General features: G+C 42.2%; 1 protein-coding gene across 5 annotated transcripts in view; it reads left to right on the forward strand.

The window, feature by feature from the left end:
* Nucleotides 1-20,343, forward strand: part of pcnt (pericentrin) — a 314,588-nt gene that overhangs the window by 63,331 nt on the left and 230,914 nt on the right. For all 5 annotated transcript variants that reach the window (XM_067988139.1, XM_067988140.1, XM_067988141.1 and 2 more), the window contains exons 7-9: nucleotides 2,400-4,628; nucleotides 10,245-10,340; nucleotides 12,517-12,693. In XM_067988139.1, the coding sequence (XP_067844240.1) occupies nucleotides 2,400-4,628; nucleotides 10,245-10,340; nucleotides 12,517-12,693 (2,502 nt within the window). The remainder of the gene's footprint in view (nucleotides 1-2,399; nucleotides 4,629-10,244; nucleotides 10,341-12,516; nucleotides 12,694-20,343) is intronic.

Consider the following 20,343-nt stretch of genomic DNA (forward strand, 5'->3'; position numbering starts at 1 on the left):
ATCTGAGGGGTTGCGAACGGCACTGAACACTGTGCAATCATCATTGAACAGCCCCATTTCTGACCTTATGATGGAAGGAAGGTCATTGATGAAGCAGCTGAAGATGGTGGGGCCTAGGACACTGTCCTGAGGAACTCCTGCAGCAGATAACAACTGAGAGGTTATAGCTATCAGGAAAGACTGAAAAGGTTGGGGCTCTTTTCCGTAGAAAAGAGAAGGCTTAGAGGCCTTTAAACTATGAAGGGGTTTGATAGGATAGAGAAGATGTTTCCACTTATGGGGGAGTCCAAAACTATGGGCCATAAAAATAAAAATAGAAAATGGCTGGAATCACTCAGCAAGTCAGGCAGCATCTGTGAAGAAAGAAACAGAGTCGATGACCTTTCATAAATATAAGACAGTCACTAATAATCCAATAAAGAATTCAGGGGAAACTACTTTACCCGGAGAACGGTGAGAATGTGGAACTTGTTACCACATGGAGTAGCTGAGGTGAATAGCATAGATGCCTTTAAGGAAAGGCTAGATAAACACATGAAGGAGAAAAGAATAGAAGGATATGCTGATAGGGTTAGATGAAGAGGCTCATGTGGAGCATAAACACCAGCATAGACCAGTTGGGCCGAATGGCCTGTTTCTGTGCTATGCATTCCACATAGTTCTATGTAATACTTGTAGTGCAGCATACCAGGGTGAAAATTTTGGGGAAGCCCAAATTGAAAGTTTCTGCTGTTAATCGTTGCTCAGCCTGTTTCCTTAACATTTTACTTACTGGCATTAAACACTTCGATGATTAGATATGATTTTTGTGTCACCATTTGAGCCAAAATCAAAACTGACTAGGCCAGGATCTAGGTTCAGAAATTTCTATCAAAAGGTTAAACCTCTTCTGTCCCACAAACACGATTATCTCCTTTTTTATTTTGATATTTTACATCATGTATGTAAAACAACTTCAAATAAGGTGCAAGGCAATCTCCCCGGCGGTTCATTTGGTAAAGCCCCTGTGTAGCTGAGTCTTACAGATCAAAAGATCCCTGTTACGAGCTAGCTGCTGTCAACTAGCATGGCAGTTGGGGTGCTGCAATTGGCCTCTGTGCCTAGAAGGAGAAAGAGGAAAATCGGGTGTTCTAGTGATCCCTACACATGTGTGGATATTGGATGAGGACAGAGCAGGCTCAGCTGTGATGTTCCCCACATATGAATAGCTTGCCATTGCACTCTGTCTAGGCTAACATATTTGCGTGAAGTATTGGAGGACAAGTGGTTTTTATGGAACCCCATCCTAACATGGGTCATTGCCTTCGGGAGTGAAGAAGGGAAATTGAGAATAAAACAAAAATTCACGAGTTAAATGTTTTTTCACAATAATAACAAAAAATAATTACTTTGTTTTATAAATCCAGATGGGTTCTTATTTTCCCATTACTGAAAAACCTAGATGAAGGGTCTAGGCTCCCATAATGCAGAACTGCACCAAGGTTGAATATAGTGTAATAAAAACATAAAACTCTAGAAAATAATCAGCAAGTCAGGCAGCATCTGTGGAGAGAAAAACAGAGTTTAGATGATCTTTCATCACAACTGGAAGAAGTTAGTGATTTAACAGTTTTTAAGCAAGTACAGAGCCAGGGACAAGAGTGGGTCGGGGGGGGGTGGGGGGGGGAAGATCAAAGGGTGATTAGGTGGAGGGCAGAAGTGATTAAACGACAAAAGGGATGATGGTGCAAAACAAAAGGGGGTGGTAATGGAACAAGTAAAGAAACAAATGATGGGTCCAGAGGAGCTTTAAATGGCAACAGCAGAACCATTACCAGAACCTGTTGTCCGAGAAAATGGGAGCAAGGGTTACGATTTGAAGTTATTGAACTCAGTGTTGAGGCCAAGAGACTGTAAAGTGCCTAATCAGAAGATTAGGTGCTGTTCCTCAAGCTTCCGTTGAGCTTCGTTCAAGCAGTGTAGCAGGCCAAGGACCGAGAGGTCAGACTGAATTGGAGAATTAAAGTGGTTGTGAAGATGAGGCAGTCAAGAAGTAGTAATTAGGCGATGCCAGGCATGGCGTTAAAAATGTGTGGAATGTAGGAAGAAGGAAAGACAGGGAGGTAAAGAGGTTCATTAATTTTGAGGCCTTGGAAAAGAATGAGTAGAATTGGAGACAGTGCATTGAGTCTTGATTTCAATACAGTGAGGATGTAGGGAGGAGGAATACATGTAGGTTGATGCAATTGAGGTGTAGGATTGATTAAAAACAAAAGTTTAGAAGAGTAATGACTATGGTGTATATTTACAAAATAGACACAAACCAAGGTTTTGACAGAGATGGAGAGGGAATCCAGGCTTATTATGTTTTTAATGTCTTTTTCCACATGATTATATAAGATTTTTCCTTTTTCTTTAAGAATGCAAAAGACAAAGACAACTGTCTTATTCAGATAGTTGAACAGCAGAAAATTACAGAAAATACCATTCTGCAATTAAATCAGTGGATAGAAGAAAAAGAGGAAGCCATTAAAGAATTAAGAGAAAAACTGGACCTTAAAGACACCACCATAGCTCAGCTGCATCACTCACTCTCGCTAAGGGACCAAGAAGTTGCTGAATTAAATGATAAAACTGAATCTGCTAATAAACAGAGGGAGCAGCAGTCCCTGGAGGAAATTGGACAGCAAAAGGACAGTGTAGAAAACATGCAGAAACAGTTTGGTCAAAAAGACACTCTGTGGTACGATGAGCAGCTGAGGGCCGATCTGGAGGCAATGCACAGTCGAAATATTGCCCGGATAAAACAGGAGCTGTGTGAACAAACAAAGAAAGAAATTGACGATCTAAATGTCAAGCATAAAGCTGAGCTTGACTTTTTACAAAGTCAGATTCAAAACCAAACTGGTGGTAGTGAGCAAGTACGGATTTTAAATGCAACGATCATAGAGCTCAATGAGAAGCTGCAAGAGTACAATCTTGAGAAAAAGGAGCTCAACCAAAAGTTAGAAAAGGTGATGGAGTCACAACAGGAGAAAGCTGGCATTCAGGAGAAATATAGACATCTGGTTCAAGATCTGGAAGAACAGACTAAGTTGTACAAATCTGAAAAAGAACATTTGAATCAGAATATTCAGGAGCTGAATGTTTGTTTGGCCCAAGAAAAGGAAGTCAGTAAGGAGCTGAGACTCCGGCATGAGCATGAAATCACAAACTACAGTATCAAATTAGAGATGATGGAGAGGGAGAAGGATGAAGTGCTCAGCCGACTGGCTGAATCTCAGGAAGTGGAGCTTGAACAACTTAAAACTAAAATGCTGTTTAGTCACGAAGCAGAATTGTCCAAACTTAGGGAAGACCTGGAAGTGCAGCATAGTCTAAAAACAGAAGCATTTAGAAAGGAATTGGAATGTCTGAAAAAAAACTTATGCAGTGCTGTACACCAAAATGATACCAATGAGAACTTGGAAGCAGTGGACCAAGAAAAGGTCATTTTGACTGAGCAGTGTGCAGAGTTAACGAAACAGCTGCAACAAAAAGGGTTGGAGCTGGAGAAGCAGCACATAGAGACTAAGATATCAGTCAGCCAAACAGAGGAAGCTGTGCAGAAGTGGAAAGCTGTGACAGAGGAACTATCGAGCCTACGTTTAGAATTAGAAAAGGAAAGTACAGAACGGTTACACTGTGAAGAGCAACTAAAGGAGCTGGTTCTTAAGAGCAAAAGAAATGCCCTGGAGACCCAACCTGAACAGATAAGCATGACTTCCACTCTGGTAATTGCAAAGGAAAAAGTGAGAAATGACAAAGAAACTGACTTGGATATGTTAAAGGAGATGGTGAAAGATCTGAAGCAGGAGAAGCAATTGTTGTTGGCTCAGCTACGAGAGCAGGAACAGCTAGTCAAAGAAGTTCAAGAACAAAAGCTAGCTGCAGATTCAGTGACCAGTGAAGTCCAAGCCTTGTTTGGGCGTCAGCTCGCTGCATTGCAGAGCCAACGGGATCAGCTGCAGGCTCAGCTCGATGCTCAAAAAGCTAAGAGTCAAACAATGTCTGAACTTCTGGGGCAGAAAACGATGCAGGAGGACTCCCTGCGCAAAGAGCTTGAGGAACTTAAGTCAGTGTTGAGAGAAAATGAAGAATGTGTGAACGAACTAACTGAAGAGAAAATCAAGCTTGAAAGTAAAGTATTGTCAAATGCACAGAATCTCTCCAGGATTGAGGAAGTACTTAGTCAAATCAAAGCTGAAAATAATTGTTTGAAGAAAGACAATGGAGATTTGAAGCATAGGTTCCAAGATCTGGACTGTACATTGCAGTCTGAGATTCTAGCCCTGCGCAATGAGTTGAAAGGGAAGGTTACTGAACTGCAAAAGCTGGAGGCAGTCAAGGAAGAACAAGAAGCTCAACACCTTCAGGAAGAATCTGCTCTGAAACTGGAGGTCAGTAGCCAAAGAAAGATTCAACAGGAACTAGAACAAAGTCACAATGAAAAGATGCAAGCTATCCTGCAACAACAGGAAGAGAGGCTTACCTGTGCTGTGCAGCAGGCTCGGGCAGAAGTGACCAGCCAATATGAGGAAGAATTGAGCAAAGTGGAAGAGTTATACCTGTCAGATATGATGAATTTAAAAACACAACATCAGAAAGAGGTATTTGTGGTTGAGTTATTAAACGTGTGAAGTGGTCTTTTTGAAATTCAGGCCGATATTTTTGCACATAATGTTTAAATCAATTACTTCTGGAATAATTTATCAGGGCACATTGAAGTAGATGGTACGAATTGGTTGTAGACACAATTACACAAAAATTAGTGCATTGAAACGGGCTATTCAGACAGACCAATCCGTGTTGGTGTTTATTCTCCACAGGAATAGTAGTCCTCAGCCCAAATGCCTGCCTTGTTCCCATATCCCTTTCTCTCCTTTTCCTTCAACCAGCTATTTGACATATTTTTAAATGTTGCCATGATGTCTGCTTCAGTAACCAACTCTGGTAAGTGCATTCCATAATCTGACAACTACATGTAGTTCTGAAGAGACATGGAATTAAGGGCTATGATAAAGAGAATAGGTGGGATTGAGGCCTATCAAAATGTTATAGAATCATAGAATGGTTACAACACGGAAGGAGGTTATTCAGACCATCGAGTCTGTGCGACTCTCTGCAAGAGCAATCCAGCTAGTCCCACTCCTCCGTCCTATCCCCGTAGCTCTGCAAATTATTTCCTTTCAAGTACTCATCCCATTCCCTTTTGAAAGCCACAATTAAATCTGCCTCCACCACCCCCTCAGGCAGTGCATTCCAGATCATAACCACTGTGTGTTTTTTAAAAAATAAGTTTTTCCTCATATCACCTTTGGTTCTTTTGCCAATCACCTTAAATCTATGTCTTCTGGTTCTTGACCCATCCACCAATGGGAACAGTTTCTCTCTATCTACTCTGTCTAGACCCCTCATGATTTTGAATATTTCTAGCAAATCTCCTCTCAACCTTCTCTGCTCTAAGGAGAACAACCCCAGCTTCTCCAGTCTATCCACACAACTAAAGTCCCTCATCCCTGGAACCATTCTAGTAAATCTTTTCTACACCTAAGGCCTTCACATCTTTCCTAAAGTGTGGTGCCCAGAATTAGACACAATATTCCAGTTGTGGCCGAACCAATGTTTTACGAAGGTTCATCATAACTTCCTTGCTTATGTACTCTACGCCTCTATTTATAAAGCCCAGGATCCTGCATGCTTTTTAACCGCTTTCTCAACCTGCCCTGCCACCTTCAACGATTTGTGCACATTTACCCCCAGACCTCTGTTCCTGTAACCCTTTTAGAGTTGTACCCTTTAGGTTATGTTGCCTCTCCTCGTTCTTCCTACCAAAATGTATCACTTCGCTCTTCTCTGTGTTAAATTTCATCTGTCACGTGTTTGCCCATTCCAGCAGCCTGTCTATATCCTCTTGAAGTCTATCACTATCCTCCTCACTGTTTACTACACTTCCAAGTTCTGTGACATCTGCATATTTTGGAATTGTGCCCTGTACATCCAAGTCCAAGTCATTAATATATATCAAGAAAAGCAGCGGTCCTCGTACCGACTCCTGGGGAACACCACTGTATACCTCCCTCCAGTCCGAAAAACAGCCGTTCACCACTACTCTCTGTTTCCTCTCATTTTACCAATTTTGTATCTATGTTGCCACTGCCCCTTTTATTCCATATTCAACTTTGATGACAAGCCTATTATGCAGCACTTTTTCAAATGCCTTTTGAAATTCCATATAAACCACATCAACCACATTGCCCTCATCAACCCTCTCTGTTACCACATCAAAAAACTCAATCAAGTTAGTTAAACACGATTTGCCTTTAACAAATCTGTGATGGTTTTCCTTAATTAATCCACAATTGTCCAAGTGAATGTTAATTTTGTCCCGGATTATCGTTTCTAAAAGTTTCCCCACCACCGAGTTTAAACTGACTGGCCTGTAGTTGCTGGGTTTATCCTTACACCCTTTTGAACAGGGAGTAACATTTGCTATTCTCCAGTGCTCTGGCACCACCCTTATAGCTAAGGCTATTTGGGAGATTATAGCCAGTATCTCTGCAATTTCACCCTTACTACCCTCAGCAACCTAGGATGCATCCCATCCGGTCTGGGTGACTTATCTACTTTAAGTACAGCCAGCCTTTCTAGTATCTCCTATTTATCAATTTTTAGCCCATCCAGTATCTCAATCACCTCTTCTTTTACTGTGACTTTGGCAGCATCTTCTTCCTTGGTAAAGACAGATGCAAAGTACTCATTTGGTACCTCAGCCATGCCCTCTGCCACTATGCCTGGATCTCCTTTTGGTCCCTAATCAGTCCCACCCCTCCTTTTTCTATCCGTTTACTGTTTATATGCCTATAGAAGACTTTTGGATTCCCTTTTATGTTGGCTGCCAGTCTATTCTCATATTCTCTCTTTGCCCCTCTTATTTCCTTTTTCACTTCCCCCCCCCCCTGAACTTTCTATATTCAGCCTGGTTCTCACTTGTATTATCAATCTGACATCTGTTATACACCCTGTTTTTCTGCTTCATCTTACTCTCTATCTCTTTTGTCATCCAGGGAGCTCTGGCTTTGGTTGCCCTGCCTTTCCCCCTCGTGGGAATGTACCTAGATTGTACCTGAACCACCTCCTCTTTAAAGGCTGCCCATTGTTCATTTATAGTTTTGCCTGCCAATCTTTGAATCCGATTTACCCAGGCCAGATCTGTTCTCAACCCACAGAAATTGGTCCTCCTCCAATTGAGTATTTTTACTCTAGAGATTGCTCCTTGTCCTTTTCCATAGCTAATCTAAACCTTCTGATACTATGATCGCTGTTCCCTGAATGTTCCCTCATTGACACTTGCTCTACTTGGCCCACCTCATTCCCAAGAACCAGTACCAGCGATGCCTCCTTCCTCGTTGTGCCGGAAACATACCTGTCAAGAAAGTTCCCCTGAACACACTTCAGAGATTCCTCCCCCTCTCTGTCCTTTATACTATTACTATCCCAGTCTATATTAGGATAGTTGAAGTCCCCCGTTATCACTACTGTAGTGATGTTAGTGGGTTAATGGGCGTAGTTGCCTTTTTCTGTTGATAAAATTCTTCTTTGTAACAACACACTGAATATTCCTTGGGTAAAGTTTTCTAGTGGTGCTGACGCATGTTTGTGGGGACCTTGCTTGTACAAAAATAGCAGCATCTCCCACACCACTGCCCCATTAAAGATGTTACTGGTTAAGGATTTTTTTTTTAACTGAGTGCTTCTACTTAAGGAGCTTGTAGAAAAGCATCTTCTGTTGCCTTATTGTAGGAGACATCCTGACACCAATGTTTCTCATCAGTTTCTCAGTGCAGCTTTAATATCTTCATTTGGGTTTTAGATATCTTAGGAGGAAGACCACGCGTGAATTAAAATCAGCTCTAGTCTGATGACCGTGTTGTGGATTGTAACCTTTCAATTCAAATCAGTTCTTATCTGAAACAAGCTTCCTATGGTCGTCTTTGGCCAATTTAATTTGAAAGGCCAGGATCTTGAAGATTTGCTTTTCATCAGGTTTTCCTGAAAATTTTCAAAAGGCATTCGATAAGGTGCCACACAAAAGGTTGTTACACAAGATTAAGGGCTCATGGGCTTGGGGTAATACATTAGCATGGATAGAGGATTGGTTAACGGACAGAGAGTAGGAATAAACGGGTCATTTTCGGGTTGGCGGGCTAGCGTGGTGCCGCAAGGATCAGTGTTTGGGCCTCAGCTACTTACAATCTATATTAATAACTTAGATGGAGGGACCAAGTGTAATATATCCAAGTTTGCTGATTATACAAAGCTAGGTGGGAAAGTAAGCTATGAGGAGGACACAGAGTCTACAGAGGGATATAGACAGGTTAAGTGAGTGGATAAGACGGTGGCAGATGGAGTATAATGTGGGGAAATGTGAGGTTATTCACTTTGGTAGGAAGAATAGAAAAACAGAATATTTTTTAAATGGTGAGAAACTATTAAATGTTGATGTTCAGAGAGATTTTGGTGTCCTTGTACACGAAACACAGAAAGTTAACATACAGGTAGGATCATGGAATGATTACAGCACAGGAGGAGGCCATTTGGCCCATCAAGTCCGTGCCGGGTCTCTGCAAGCAATTAGGAAAGCAAATGGTATGTTGGCCTTTATTGCACGGCGGTTGGAGTACAAGAATAAGGAAGTCTTGCTGCAATTGTACAGGGCTTTGGTGAGACCTGGAGTACTGTGCACAGTTTTGGTCTCCTTACCTAAGGAAGGATATACTTGCCTCAGTAGCGGTGCAACGAAGGTTCACTAGATTGTTTCTTGGGATGAGAGGGTTGTCCTATGAGGAGAGATTGAGTAGAATGGGCCTATACTCTCTGGAGATTAAAAGAATGAGAGGTGATCTCATTGAATATATAAGATTCTGAGAGGGCTTGACAGGGTAGATGCTGAGAGGCTATTTCCCCTGACTGGAGAGTCTCGAACTTGGGGGCATAATCGCAGGATAAGGGGTCAACCAAAGATGAGGAAAAATTTCTTCACTCCGAGGGTTGTGAATCTTTAGAACTCTCCACCCCAGAGGGCTGTGGATGCTGAGTGGTTGAATATAATCAAGACTGAGATCGATAGATTTTTGGCCACTAACGGAATCTAAGAATATGGGGATCGGGCGGGAAAGTGCTGAGGTTGAAGATAAGCCATGATCCTATTGAAGGGCGGAGCAGGCTCGAGGGGCTGTATGGGCTCCTCCTGCTCCTATTTCTTATGTTCTTCTAGAAATAGAATCATAGACCATTTATGGCACAGAAGGAGGCCATTCGGCCCATCGTGTCCTTGCTGGCCGAAAATAAGCCACCCAGCCTAATCCCACTTTCCAGCACTTGGTCCGTAGCCTTGTAGGTTACGGCACTTCAGGTGCACATCCAAGTACTTTTTAAATGAGTTGAGGGTTTCTGCCTCTACCACCCTTTTCAGGCAGTGAGTTCCAGACGCCCACCACCCTCTGGGTGTAAAACATTTTCCTCAGCTCCCCTCTAATCCGTCTGCGAATCACTTTAAAGCTATGCCCCCTGGTCACTGACCCCTCTGCTAAGGGAAATAGATCCTTCCTATCCACTCAATCTAGGCCCTTCATAATTTTATACACCTCAATTAAATCTCCCCTCAGCCTCCTCTGTTCCAAAGAGAACAATCCCAGCCTATCCAATCTTTCCTCATAACTAAAAATTCTCCAGTTCTGGCAACATCCTCGTAAATCTCCTTTGTACCCCCTCTAGTGCAATTACATCATTCCTATTATGTGGTGACTAGAACTGTACACACTCTTTTTATATTCTTAAAATGGACCTGTTGAAGATGGTGTCCTTAGTTTTGTTCCAGGGATCAAGACTGCAAAGCTCAGTCTCTCAATAGTGTGTTTTTCTCATGAAAGAACAGGCCTTTTATGTGTTTCCTCGGTCTCCTGTCATTTACTGAAGCCCCTTAATGGAAGTGTCAAATGTGACATTCTACCCCAGATAGCTTCTGACAGATGGCCTTAATATTGAACCCTAATGGTGGTTATTCAGAGATCCATCTTTACAATATATTGGAAGTAAACAGATATTTTGTATTAGAGGGGCGGGGGGGAATGAAGATAATTGGCAAAATTCTCGTTGACTAATCCAAAGTGTTTTTCTTTAGACACATGCTTGATTGCTGTGCTGTAACCTTATGTTCCTTTCAGTTAGATGAGTTGAATGCAGAAATGAACAAGGCGGCGTTTGATTTGCAACAGAGACAGGAGGATGAAAAGAGAAAACAAATTGGACTAATTAAACAGGCAAGTACTGGTGCAGATAATTTCTGTGGTTGGTGTTGCTATTGATGCACTGTAGTCTGAGACATGAGGAGGTTGCTGTGATGTCCAATTTAATTTCTCTTATTTTGTGATCTTGTGATGTATGTATGTCTTGTGAAGAAGTACATTACTGTCACAAGCGGAAGTTGAGAATCTTCATTTAAGTACAGCTTGCTCATAAACTGGTACAATTCTCATTTTTGATTACCTTGATAAATATTGCTGTTCAGTCATAACTTCTGAATGCTGATCATAGTGTCTTGCTGAAGCCATGTATCAGAATTTGACTGAAGTATTGGAGTTTTGAGAGCACTTAGCTGGGAGTAGTGACGTTTGATTATCGTTTTGTGCGATTATCAACCAATCATAATTAAATATGCAAATAGACATACATTGGAAAACTATTAAGTGGCACTAGGTGGTGCAGATATCCAAGTTACAGGAGACTAACTAATTGTCCCTGCTGAAATCCTCTGTGATTCATAGGCAAGAATTCTGAGCATTAGGAGGAAGGGGTTACTAGTATAGAAGCAAAAGGAAAGGGGCAACTTGAAATTTGGCAGGACTGGGGAAGTCGAAGATGTCCAAATATCAGTCAACTACTCTTGTTGCTGCTCTTTTCAGCTCATGGGCCCCAAGAGCACCTACACATCCTTGCTCACAGTACTACAGAAAGGGAAACATAGAAACATTTAGAAGGGAATGCATAATTGTCTCTGAGCGGGCTGCGTTCTACACCATCTGAATATAGGTGGACTAGGTCAGCATCTCACCTGGCACCATTTGTTAGGATGCCACTGTGTATAGCGGAGGGAAGATTAGAAATACAATGACCCACCCATGAATCCAGCAGGGTGTCCATTGGGAGTCCAAAGGTACAAAGTGTTGAATTTATTTTGTTGGTGACTCCTAGCTATGATCTCTTGAAATATCATGGCCCAATGAAGCTGGACCTGAAACTTAAAATAATGCTATCTCCAAAATCAGGAAGACAGTAAATAGAGCATCTGCTGTGCTGGAGGGAAGATTTTTGAGTTGCTATAAAGGGTCAAGTGAGCAGATAGCTCAGACTAACCACAGCTTGAAGGGTGGATGACTTTGCAAATTTGCACGTCTGTTCCAACGCATAGATGATACCATCCAGTATGTGTGCATCTGAAAGAAAGATGAGATCTGCTATGGAGCAGACAAAGAACAGTTCTGTTCCATACCTGCTCAAGGTGTTCTTAGAGGGGACTCTCATTTTCCTGCATCATTGACCAGAAGAAGGAATAGACGGAGTGTTAGATTACTGCACTGGCAAACTAGGAAGCTGAAAACAACCAAAAGGGCAAAATGGATGTCCAGCCACTTTGTGCTCCAATTAAATTGAGAAATCTGACTGTCCAATAGGAAGACTCACTGGGAGTATTTGAAATCTATATAAAGTACATAGACTACCTTCTGAGCCAAGATATCAAGATAACTACAATCGTCCTGATGTAATTTGATGTTGTAATTCGGTAAAAGATTTTATTGTTAATACACGCCATCATTTCGTGGATGGAATTTAGGAGATGTATAGCGATATTTTCTGCACAAAGTATTTGGAGTCAATAGTCATTGAGGATAACACTTAAAAGTATTTTATTGGCTGCAAAGCTCTGTGGGACATCCTTTGGATCATGAAAGGCGCTATATAAAATGCAAGCTCTTTCTTTCTAAAATGCGGCCTATGGAGGACAGCTGTCAAAAAGTCCCACTCAACTTGGTTGAAATCCTTTTTTCGTATCCAAAGAAAATTGCACAAAAATATCCATTCTGCTCTGCACCTGAGATCAACCAATTTTGGTGCAGACAAGAGACACAAGTAACCAAGAACTTGTATTTATACAGTACCTTTCACATCCTCAGGATACCCCAAAAATCTTCACAACCAATTAATTACTTTTGAAGTTGTTTTGTAGATGAACATGACGAGCAATTTACACATAGTAAGGTACAACAAATGGCAATGAGATGAATGCCCCAGTTAATCTGTTCTGGTGGTGGTAGATAAATGTTGGCCAGGACACTAACAGCTGCCCTGCAACTGGAATCTTCCTGGTCTTTGTAGCATCTGAGCAATTTTGGGAACTTTGATATCTATTATTTACAAACTTGTTACTATCACTGACAGGTTCATGAAAGGGAGCATGACCGCGAGATGAGTAAGCTGATTACTAAACACAAAGTGGAAGTGGAGCAGCTGCGGGCAGAATTGACTCAGGAACAGCAGGACCTGTTTGATGATGTCCGGACACGTATGGACTCAGCACATGAAGCAGACCTATGCCAAGCTCGGCTTCAGATGCAGGTTAGTTATCGTTGGTGAAAGAAGGTAACTGCTGATGGTGTACCGATTTTTATTTTGTGCCATGCTGGCAAGTCCCAAGTTTGCGCATACCTGGTTCCCTGAGAAGATGGTGGGTGGAACTTCTCCGAGCCGCTGCAGTCTTTGAGCTTCCACGGTGGTGTTAAGTAGGGATTTTGACCCAGCATGAATGAATGAAGGAACGGTGGTATAGGTCCAAGTTCAAAATAGTGTGTGCCTTGGAAGGCAAACTTGGAAATAACTCTGTACTCATGATCTTGCTGCTCTTGTTCTTCATGGGTGGTAGAGGGTGCAGGGCTGGGAGGTGCTGTGTATCAGCAACAAGGCACAAAGTGATTTTACACTTCAACTTGGGGAAACTCCTTTTTATCTCTACAAGGTTTAATTTTATATTTAACTTAATGGGCTCTTTTTCCTAAAGAAACTTCAGGCACAAATCATGGCTTTATAAAGAAAACAATAATTTATTATACACCAGAAATCGACATTAGAATTAAACACCATCTTAGGTTCAGGTACGGTTTAGAATTGCTTTAACAACAAGAGAACAACACCTTCTGAAATACCAAAGCGCATAACCTTTTAGAAATCAAATGTCTTATCTTAGACTAACCCCTTAATGAAAGGTTATACAGTTAGGGTTGACTCAGGCTTGTCGAGAAGATTCTCTGACTATCTTGATGGACATAGTTGTAGTGCATAGGAAGGTACAGTGGATAGGAAAGACCGATTTCCCTGATCAGAGAGGTCATTAATCAGGGACACAGGTTTAAAGTGATTGATAGAAGGACTAGAGGGGAGTTGAGAAATTTTTTTACCCAGGTGGTGATGGGGGTCTGGAACTCACTGCCTGAAAGGGTGGTAGAGGCAGAAACCCTCATTGCATTTAAGAAATACTTGAAGTGCCGCAACCTACAAGGCTACGGACCAAGGGCTGGAAAGTGGGATTAGGGTGGATAGCTGTTTTTCGGTTGGCACAGACACGATGGGCTGAATGACCTCCTGTGCCATAAATTTCTATGATTCTATGCAGCATGGCTTTCTCTTGTAGTTTGGTCAGCCATTTCAGAAGTAACCTGTGGTTCTGAATCAAGGCACGAAGCTGCGAGGTAGAGAGCAGTCATGAAGCCAGGTGAGGAGAAGCTGTCAGGAAACAAAAGGCGAGGTGGAGCAGTGATTCTCTCCTTAACTCTAACTTCTGCTTAGCTTTAAAAGTCTTTTTAACTTTGAACCACACCTCTGGGGCAGTGGCTTGTCAACAATAGGTTCTTGTAAATACAATTCCGATTGATTGACACTTCTCTTGTTTTCTCTGTGTCAACAACGTAATCAAGTTAGGTGGGTAGGTGTTCAAACAATCTCCAACTGACCCTGAGCCGGTTCTTGCTGTGGTCAAGTTGCTATGGTGATCTGTCCTTCTCTGTGTGGTCTTTTACAACATGTAAATGAACAATCCATTCAACAGTCCTTCAGCCTTTTTAAGAGTCCTTTTCCTTCAACCTGCTGGAGCCGATTTAATATCAAGCTATCGTTTATCAGATGTATTTTTTACTACAGCTGTCAAAGTAAGTTCGATGAGCTGCTGCAGTGCATCCTATGGATTGTACGTACTGCACTTGAAGTGCGCTGATGGTGGAGAGGGTGAACTTTGAATTTGGTGGCAGCGTGCCGATCAAGCGAACTGCTCTTGAATGTTGTTGCAACACAAACCACCCAGGCGAGTTGTAAGCATCCCATCACACTCCTGATTTGAGCCTTGTAGATGGTGGAGTGGCTTTGAGGGGTCAGTTGGTGAGCCACATTTGCAGAGTACCCAGCCTCTCTTCTGCTGTTTAGTCGAATTTTTAATGTGGCTGGTCAAGCTAAACTTTTGCTCAGTCGTGACCTCCAAGGATGCTTGGCAGACGTGCAAATGTTACCTGCCATCAGTCAGCCCAAGCCTGGATGTTGTCCAGATCCTGCTGTAGCCTGGTATGGGTTGCTTCGTTGCCAGGAGTTGTGAATGGAGCTGAACCGTGTAGCATCATTGGCCAATAGTCCCCCTTCTGACTTTACAACAGTGGGAGGGTCATTGAAGCAGTTGAAGATGGCTGAGTTGAGGGCACATCCCTGAGGAATTCCTGCAGCTATATCCTGGGGTTGTGATGATTTGCCTCCAACAGCTACAACCATCTTTCTTTGTATCAGGTATGATTCCAGCCACTGGAAGGTTTTGCTCTTGACCCCCAGTGACCTCAGTTTTGCTAGGGCTCCTTGGTGCCATACTTGGTTGAATATTGAGGGAAGCTACTCTCACCTATCCTCTGGTATTCAGCTCCTGCATCTATGTCTGGATCAAGGCTATGATGAGGTCTGAAGCTGGATGGTTCTATTGGAACCCAAGCTGAGCATTGACCAGCAGGTTATTGGTGATTAGGTGTCACTTGCTTGAGCTCTTGATGACTCCATCAATCACGTGGCTGATGATTGTGAGGAGAATTGGCTTGAACTGTCTTTTTTTTGTGAATTGGACACAGCTGGGCAATTATCCACATGGTTGGATAATAACTGCACTGGACTTACTTGGCGAGGGAGCGGTGAGTTCTGGCATGGAGGTCTTCAGCACTACATTAAATACAATTGCTATCAAACATTTGCAGTTCTTTTATCTTGTATATGGTTACCTTCTAGTCTCAGCATTTGCTTATGTACGTGTGGTCACACTTTGGGGGGTGGCAGGACTTTAAATGGTTGATCATAAAATAAAAGGCATGGATGTTAGGGAACTTGGGGAAATAAATAGTGATGTCTTGAGGAGTGTACATATTACAGAGAGGGAGGTGCTGGAAGTCTTAACGCGCATCAAGGTAGATAAATCTCCGGGACCTGATGAAATGTATCCCAGGATGTTATGGGAGGTTAGGGAGGAAATTGCGGGTCCCCTAGCAGAGATATTTGAATCATCCACCGCTACAGGTGAGGTGCCTGAAGATTGGAGGGTAGCAAATGTTGTGCCTTTGTTTAAGAAGGGCGGCAGGGAAAAGCCTGGGAACTACAGACCGGTGAGCCTGACATCTGTAGTGGGTAAGTTGTTAGAGGGTATTCTGAGGGACAGGATCTACAGGCATTTGGAGAGGCAGGGACTAATTAGGAACAGTCAGCATGGTTTTGTGAGAGGAAAATCATGTCTCATGAATTTGATTGAGTTTTTTGAAGGGGTAACCAAGAAGATAGATGAGGGCTGTGCAGTAGACGTGGTCTACATGGACTTCAGCAAAGCCTTTGACAAGGTACTGCATGGTAGGTTGTTACATAAGGTTAAATCTCACGGGATCCAAGGTGAGGTAGCCAATTGGATACAAAATTGGCTTGACGACAGAAGACAGAGGGTGGTTGTAGAGGGTTGTTTTTCAAACTGGAGGCCTGTGTCCAGCGGTGTGCCTCAGGGATCGGTGCTGGGTCCGCTGTTATTTGTTATTTATATCAATGATTTGGATGAGAATTTAGGAGGCATGGTTAGTAAGTTTGCAGATGACACCAAGATTGGTGGCATTGTGGACAGTGAAGAAGGTTATCTAGGATTGCAACGGGATCTTGATAAATTGGGCCAGTGGGCCGATGAATGGCAGATGGAGTTTAATTTAGATAAATGTGAGGTGATGCATTTTGGTAGATCGAATCGGGCCAGGACCTACTCCGTTAATGGTAGGGCGTTGGGGAGAGTTATAGAACAAAGAGATCTGGGAGTACAGATTCATAGCTCCTTGAAAGTGGAGTCACAGGTGGATAGGGTGGTGAAGAAGGCATTCGGCATGCTTGGTTTCATTGGTCAGAACATTGAATGCAGGAGTTGGGATGTCTTGTTGAAGTTGTACAGGGCATTGGTGAGGCCACACTTGGAATACTGTGTACAGTTCTGGTCACCCTATTATAGAAAGGATATTATTAAACTAGAAAGAGTGCAGAAAAGATTTACTAGGATGCTACCGGGACTTGATGGTTTGACTTATAGGGAGAGGTTAGACAGACTGGGACTTTTTTCCCTGGAGAGTAGGAGGTTAAGGGGTGATCTTATAGAAGTCTATAAAATAATGAGGGGCATAGATAAGGTAGATAGTCAAAATCTTTTCCCAAAGGTAGGGGAGTCTATAATGAGGGGGCATAGATTTAGGTGAGAGGGGAGAGATACAAAAGGGTCCAGAAAGGCAATTTTTTCACTCAAAGGGTGGTGAGTGTCTGGAACGAGCTGCCAGAGGCAGTAGTAGAGGCGGGTACAATTTTGTCTTTTAAAAAGCATTTGGACAGTTACATGGGTAAGATGGGTATAGAGGGATATGGGCCAAGTGCAGGCAATTGGGACTAGCTTCGTGGTATAAACTGGGCGACATGGACATGTTGGGCCGAAGGGCCTGTTTCCATGTTGTAACTTCTATGATTCTATGAAATGTATTTATAGAAGGGAGAGAAATAGATTTTCACAGTAATCTAAAGACATGGAGTTTGGATGGTTTTGCACGACAAGTTGCTGTCAGCGGGACAGCCAAATGGCCTGGCGTCCTGTGTGAACAGGGCAAGCAACTGGGTATCTCCTTAATCAATTGGATTGAAGAATCATTAATGAGCAGCGCAGAGTCAGAACCAGGAAGTGTAAGTTAGAATAGTGAATTCAATTCCAAATCAGGTACAATAGCGAAACAGAGAGGTAAAGAAAGGTTGGATTAGAGAGAGATAAAGAAAAAGTAGAATCATAGAATCTTGCAGTGCCTGTGCCGGCTCTTTGAAAGAGCTATCCAATTTCGTCCCACACCCCAGCTTTTTCCCCATAACCCTGCAGATTGTTGAAGTACATGTCCAATTGCCTTTTGAAAGGTCCCATGGAATCTGCTTCCACCACCCTTTCAGGTGTTGCATTCCAGATCTTAACAACCCTCTGTGTGGAAAAATTTCTCCTCATTTCCCCTCTCGTTCTTTTACGAATTATTTTAAATCTATGACATCTGGTTATCGACCCTCCTGCCATTGGAAACCGTTTCTCCCTATTTGCTCTATCAAAACCCCTCATTATTTTCAAATACCTCTACTAGATCTCCCCTTACCCTTCTCTGCTCTAAGGAGAATGATCCCGGCTTCTCCAATCTCTCCACATGACTGAAGTCCCCCATCCCAGATATTATCCTGGTAAACCTCCTCCAAGGCCGTAACATCCTTCCTAAAGTGTGGTGCCCAGAATTCTGCACAATACTCCAGCTGAGGCCTAACCAGTGATTTGTAAAGGTTTAGCGTGACTTGTTTTTGAATTCAGTGCCCCTATTTACAAAGCCAAGTATCCCATATGCTTTCTTAACCACCTTATCAACTTCAAAGATTTGTGAATATTCTTCCCCAGGTCCCTCTGCTCTTACACCCCCCTCAATAGCAGTGATGGCCAACCTTTTGCAAAGGAGTGCCACATTGTGAAACTAGAATGTGCATGCGTGCCACTTGCAATATTGTCATAATACTATTTTTTTAAACTTGGCAACCGTATCTGAATAAAACAAATAATAATAATTCCAACAATTGTTATAGGGCCAATATCGTCCTAATTATGTAATGGTCACTAGGCCTACAAATGGCAATCTTACATACTTAATGTGGCTTCTGAACCTACTTGCTCCTGACGATATTGTTGATATTGGGATTCAATTTTGAACATGCCAGCTTCCGAAGATTATTGAGGTGGTCATCTGTCAGTCTCGAGCGGTGGTTATTTTTGATGAAACTCATGGTAGAAAAAGTCTGTTCACAAATGTAGGTTAAGGCGACATACATGTATAACGCAGAGCAAATTCATGCAAACTAGGAAAGTTATTCTGTGGTACTAACTTCCAAAATGACTTCAGGCCTTGATGTATTGGTGAATCGCACAATTCTTTGAATTTGGCAGGCAGCCCGGAATGATTTTTCATTTCTAAAATTTCCATCTGCAGGTCTGGTGGATAACTTTCTCTCATATCTGAGAGGGTGAACTGGTTGGTGAAGAGTATCACATTTCTTTTATTGTCATTGAAATCTTGAAACTGTAATTCAAATGAATTCGCTAGCGAAGAAACAGTGTTCTTATATCTCTCAATTAATGTGGAAATCGTCGTCATCGTTCTCAAGAGTTTAGCTCCAGCAGACATTTGAAATGATCAAGATTTTTTTCAACTGAAAGCACTTACAAAACAGTTTCAGTTTTGCCTTGAATGTTGACACAGAATTAAATGGTGTTGGTAAAAGGCAGTCATTCCCCTGCAAACATTTGTTGAGGTTGTTAAGGTGTTCGGTAATATCTGTGAGAAAGGCAAGGTCACTGAGCCAGTCTTTATCTTCAAGTTAACTGCTCTCCTCCACAAGTTCAGTCTTTCCTGTTAAAAACATCAACACTTTCTCTTTTTTAGTTTCCAAAATCTCATAAGAGCCTGTCCCTTTGACAACCAATGTACTTGATAATAAAGAAGTAATTCCTTGGCATCGTGTGAATCATGATCAAATAAGTCAGGGAATTCATGGCGGATTAACGCACATGCACGAATTTTGTTTATACAGCACGCCACAGGATCAAGAAGGTGCCAAAAGTTCATGTTTTTGGCACAGAGAGACTCTTGGTGAATGATGCAATGATACTTGAATAACTTGCATTCCAAATAATTTTCAAGCCGAGCAACACAACCATTTCATTTGTCAGTCATAGAGGGTGCCCCAAGAGTGCAATCACAGTCTAATTTTGACCAGTTCAACTCCTTCTCTTCAACACATTTCTTCAGTTCTGTAGATATGTCCTCTCCCATGGTGGAAATGAGAGGATGCAAAGATAGAAGTTCTTCAATCACATCGAAGTTCTTATTTATACACCTGACAAAAATACTAAGCTGCGCCGTAACAGTAGAATCACAGCTTTCGTCCATTGCTAGCGAAAAATATTTACAAGCAGAAACGTGAAATTTAACTTGTTCTGTGACGTCGCTAGACATTTCATCAATTCTTCTCGTGATCGTGTTCCGGGAAAGTGCAATTTCATTTACCACTGATTTTATTTTGGGATCACCAGCATGTGCAGCAAAAATTTGCCAACACTCTTTAATGGCCTATTCTACTTCAATGTAAGGTCGTTTCTTCCTGCACAGCAGGAGAGAAGTCTTATACGATACACTCACCATAGATACCAATTCCTCTATTTTTCTAACAAAGAACTCCTGTTGCGCTGCGAGACATGCCTTTTTCTTGGAAATAAAATCTGGAATCAACTGGATATTTGAAGTTGAATTCCGCATGCTTCTGTTCGAAATGCCTTTCCATATTTGGGACAGCCACAGTAGTACCACAAATCAAACAAATTGGCTTCGATGTTTTACCTGGAGTAAATGAGAACAAAAATTGTTCTTCCCAAGCAGGATTAAACTCTGTCATAGCTGTGTCTTCTTCATTCTTTCATTTGGATGTGCTCTGTTTACTCAGAGACATTGTTAGGATGGAAATGAAACAAAAACTATACACACCACGAACTAAGAAAACATTGCAAAACTGACACCACCACTCATTCAGAAAAATTAACTGCCGCGGCAGCGTGGCGAGGGCTTTGTGGGAGAGAGAGGGAGAGGGTGACATCACTTCCTCGAGAGGAGGAGTAGA

This window comes from Heptranchias perlo, chromosome 7 (assembly GCF_035084215.1).
Source record: "Heptranchias perlo isolate sHepPer1 chromosome 7, sHepPer1.hap1, whole genome shotgun sequence".
Lineage (NCBI taxonomy): Eukaryota > Metazoa > Chordata > Chondrichthyes > Hexanchiformes > Hexanchidae > Heptranchias > Heptranchias perlo.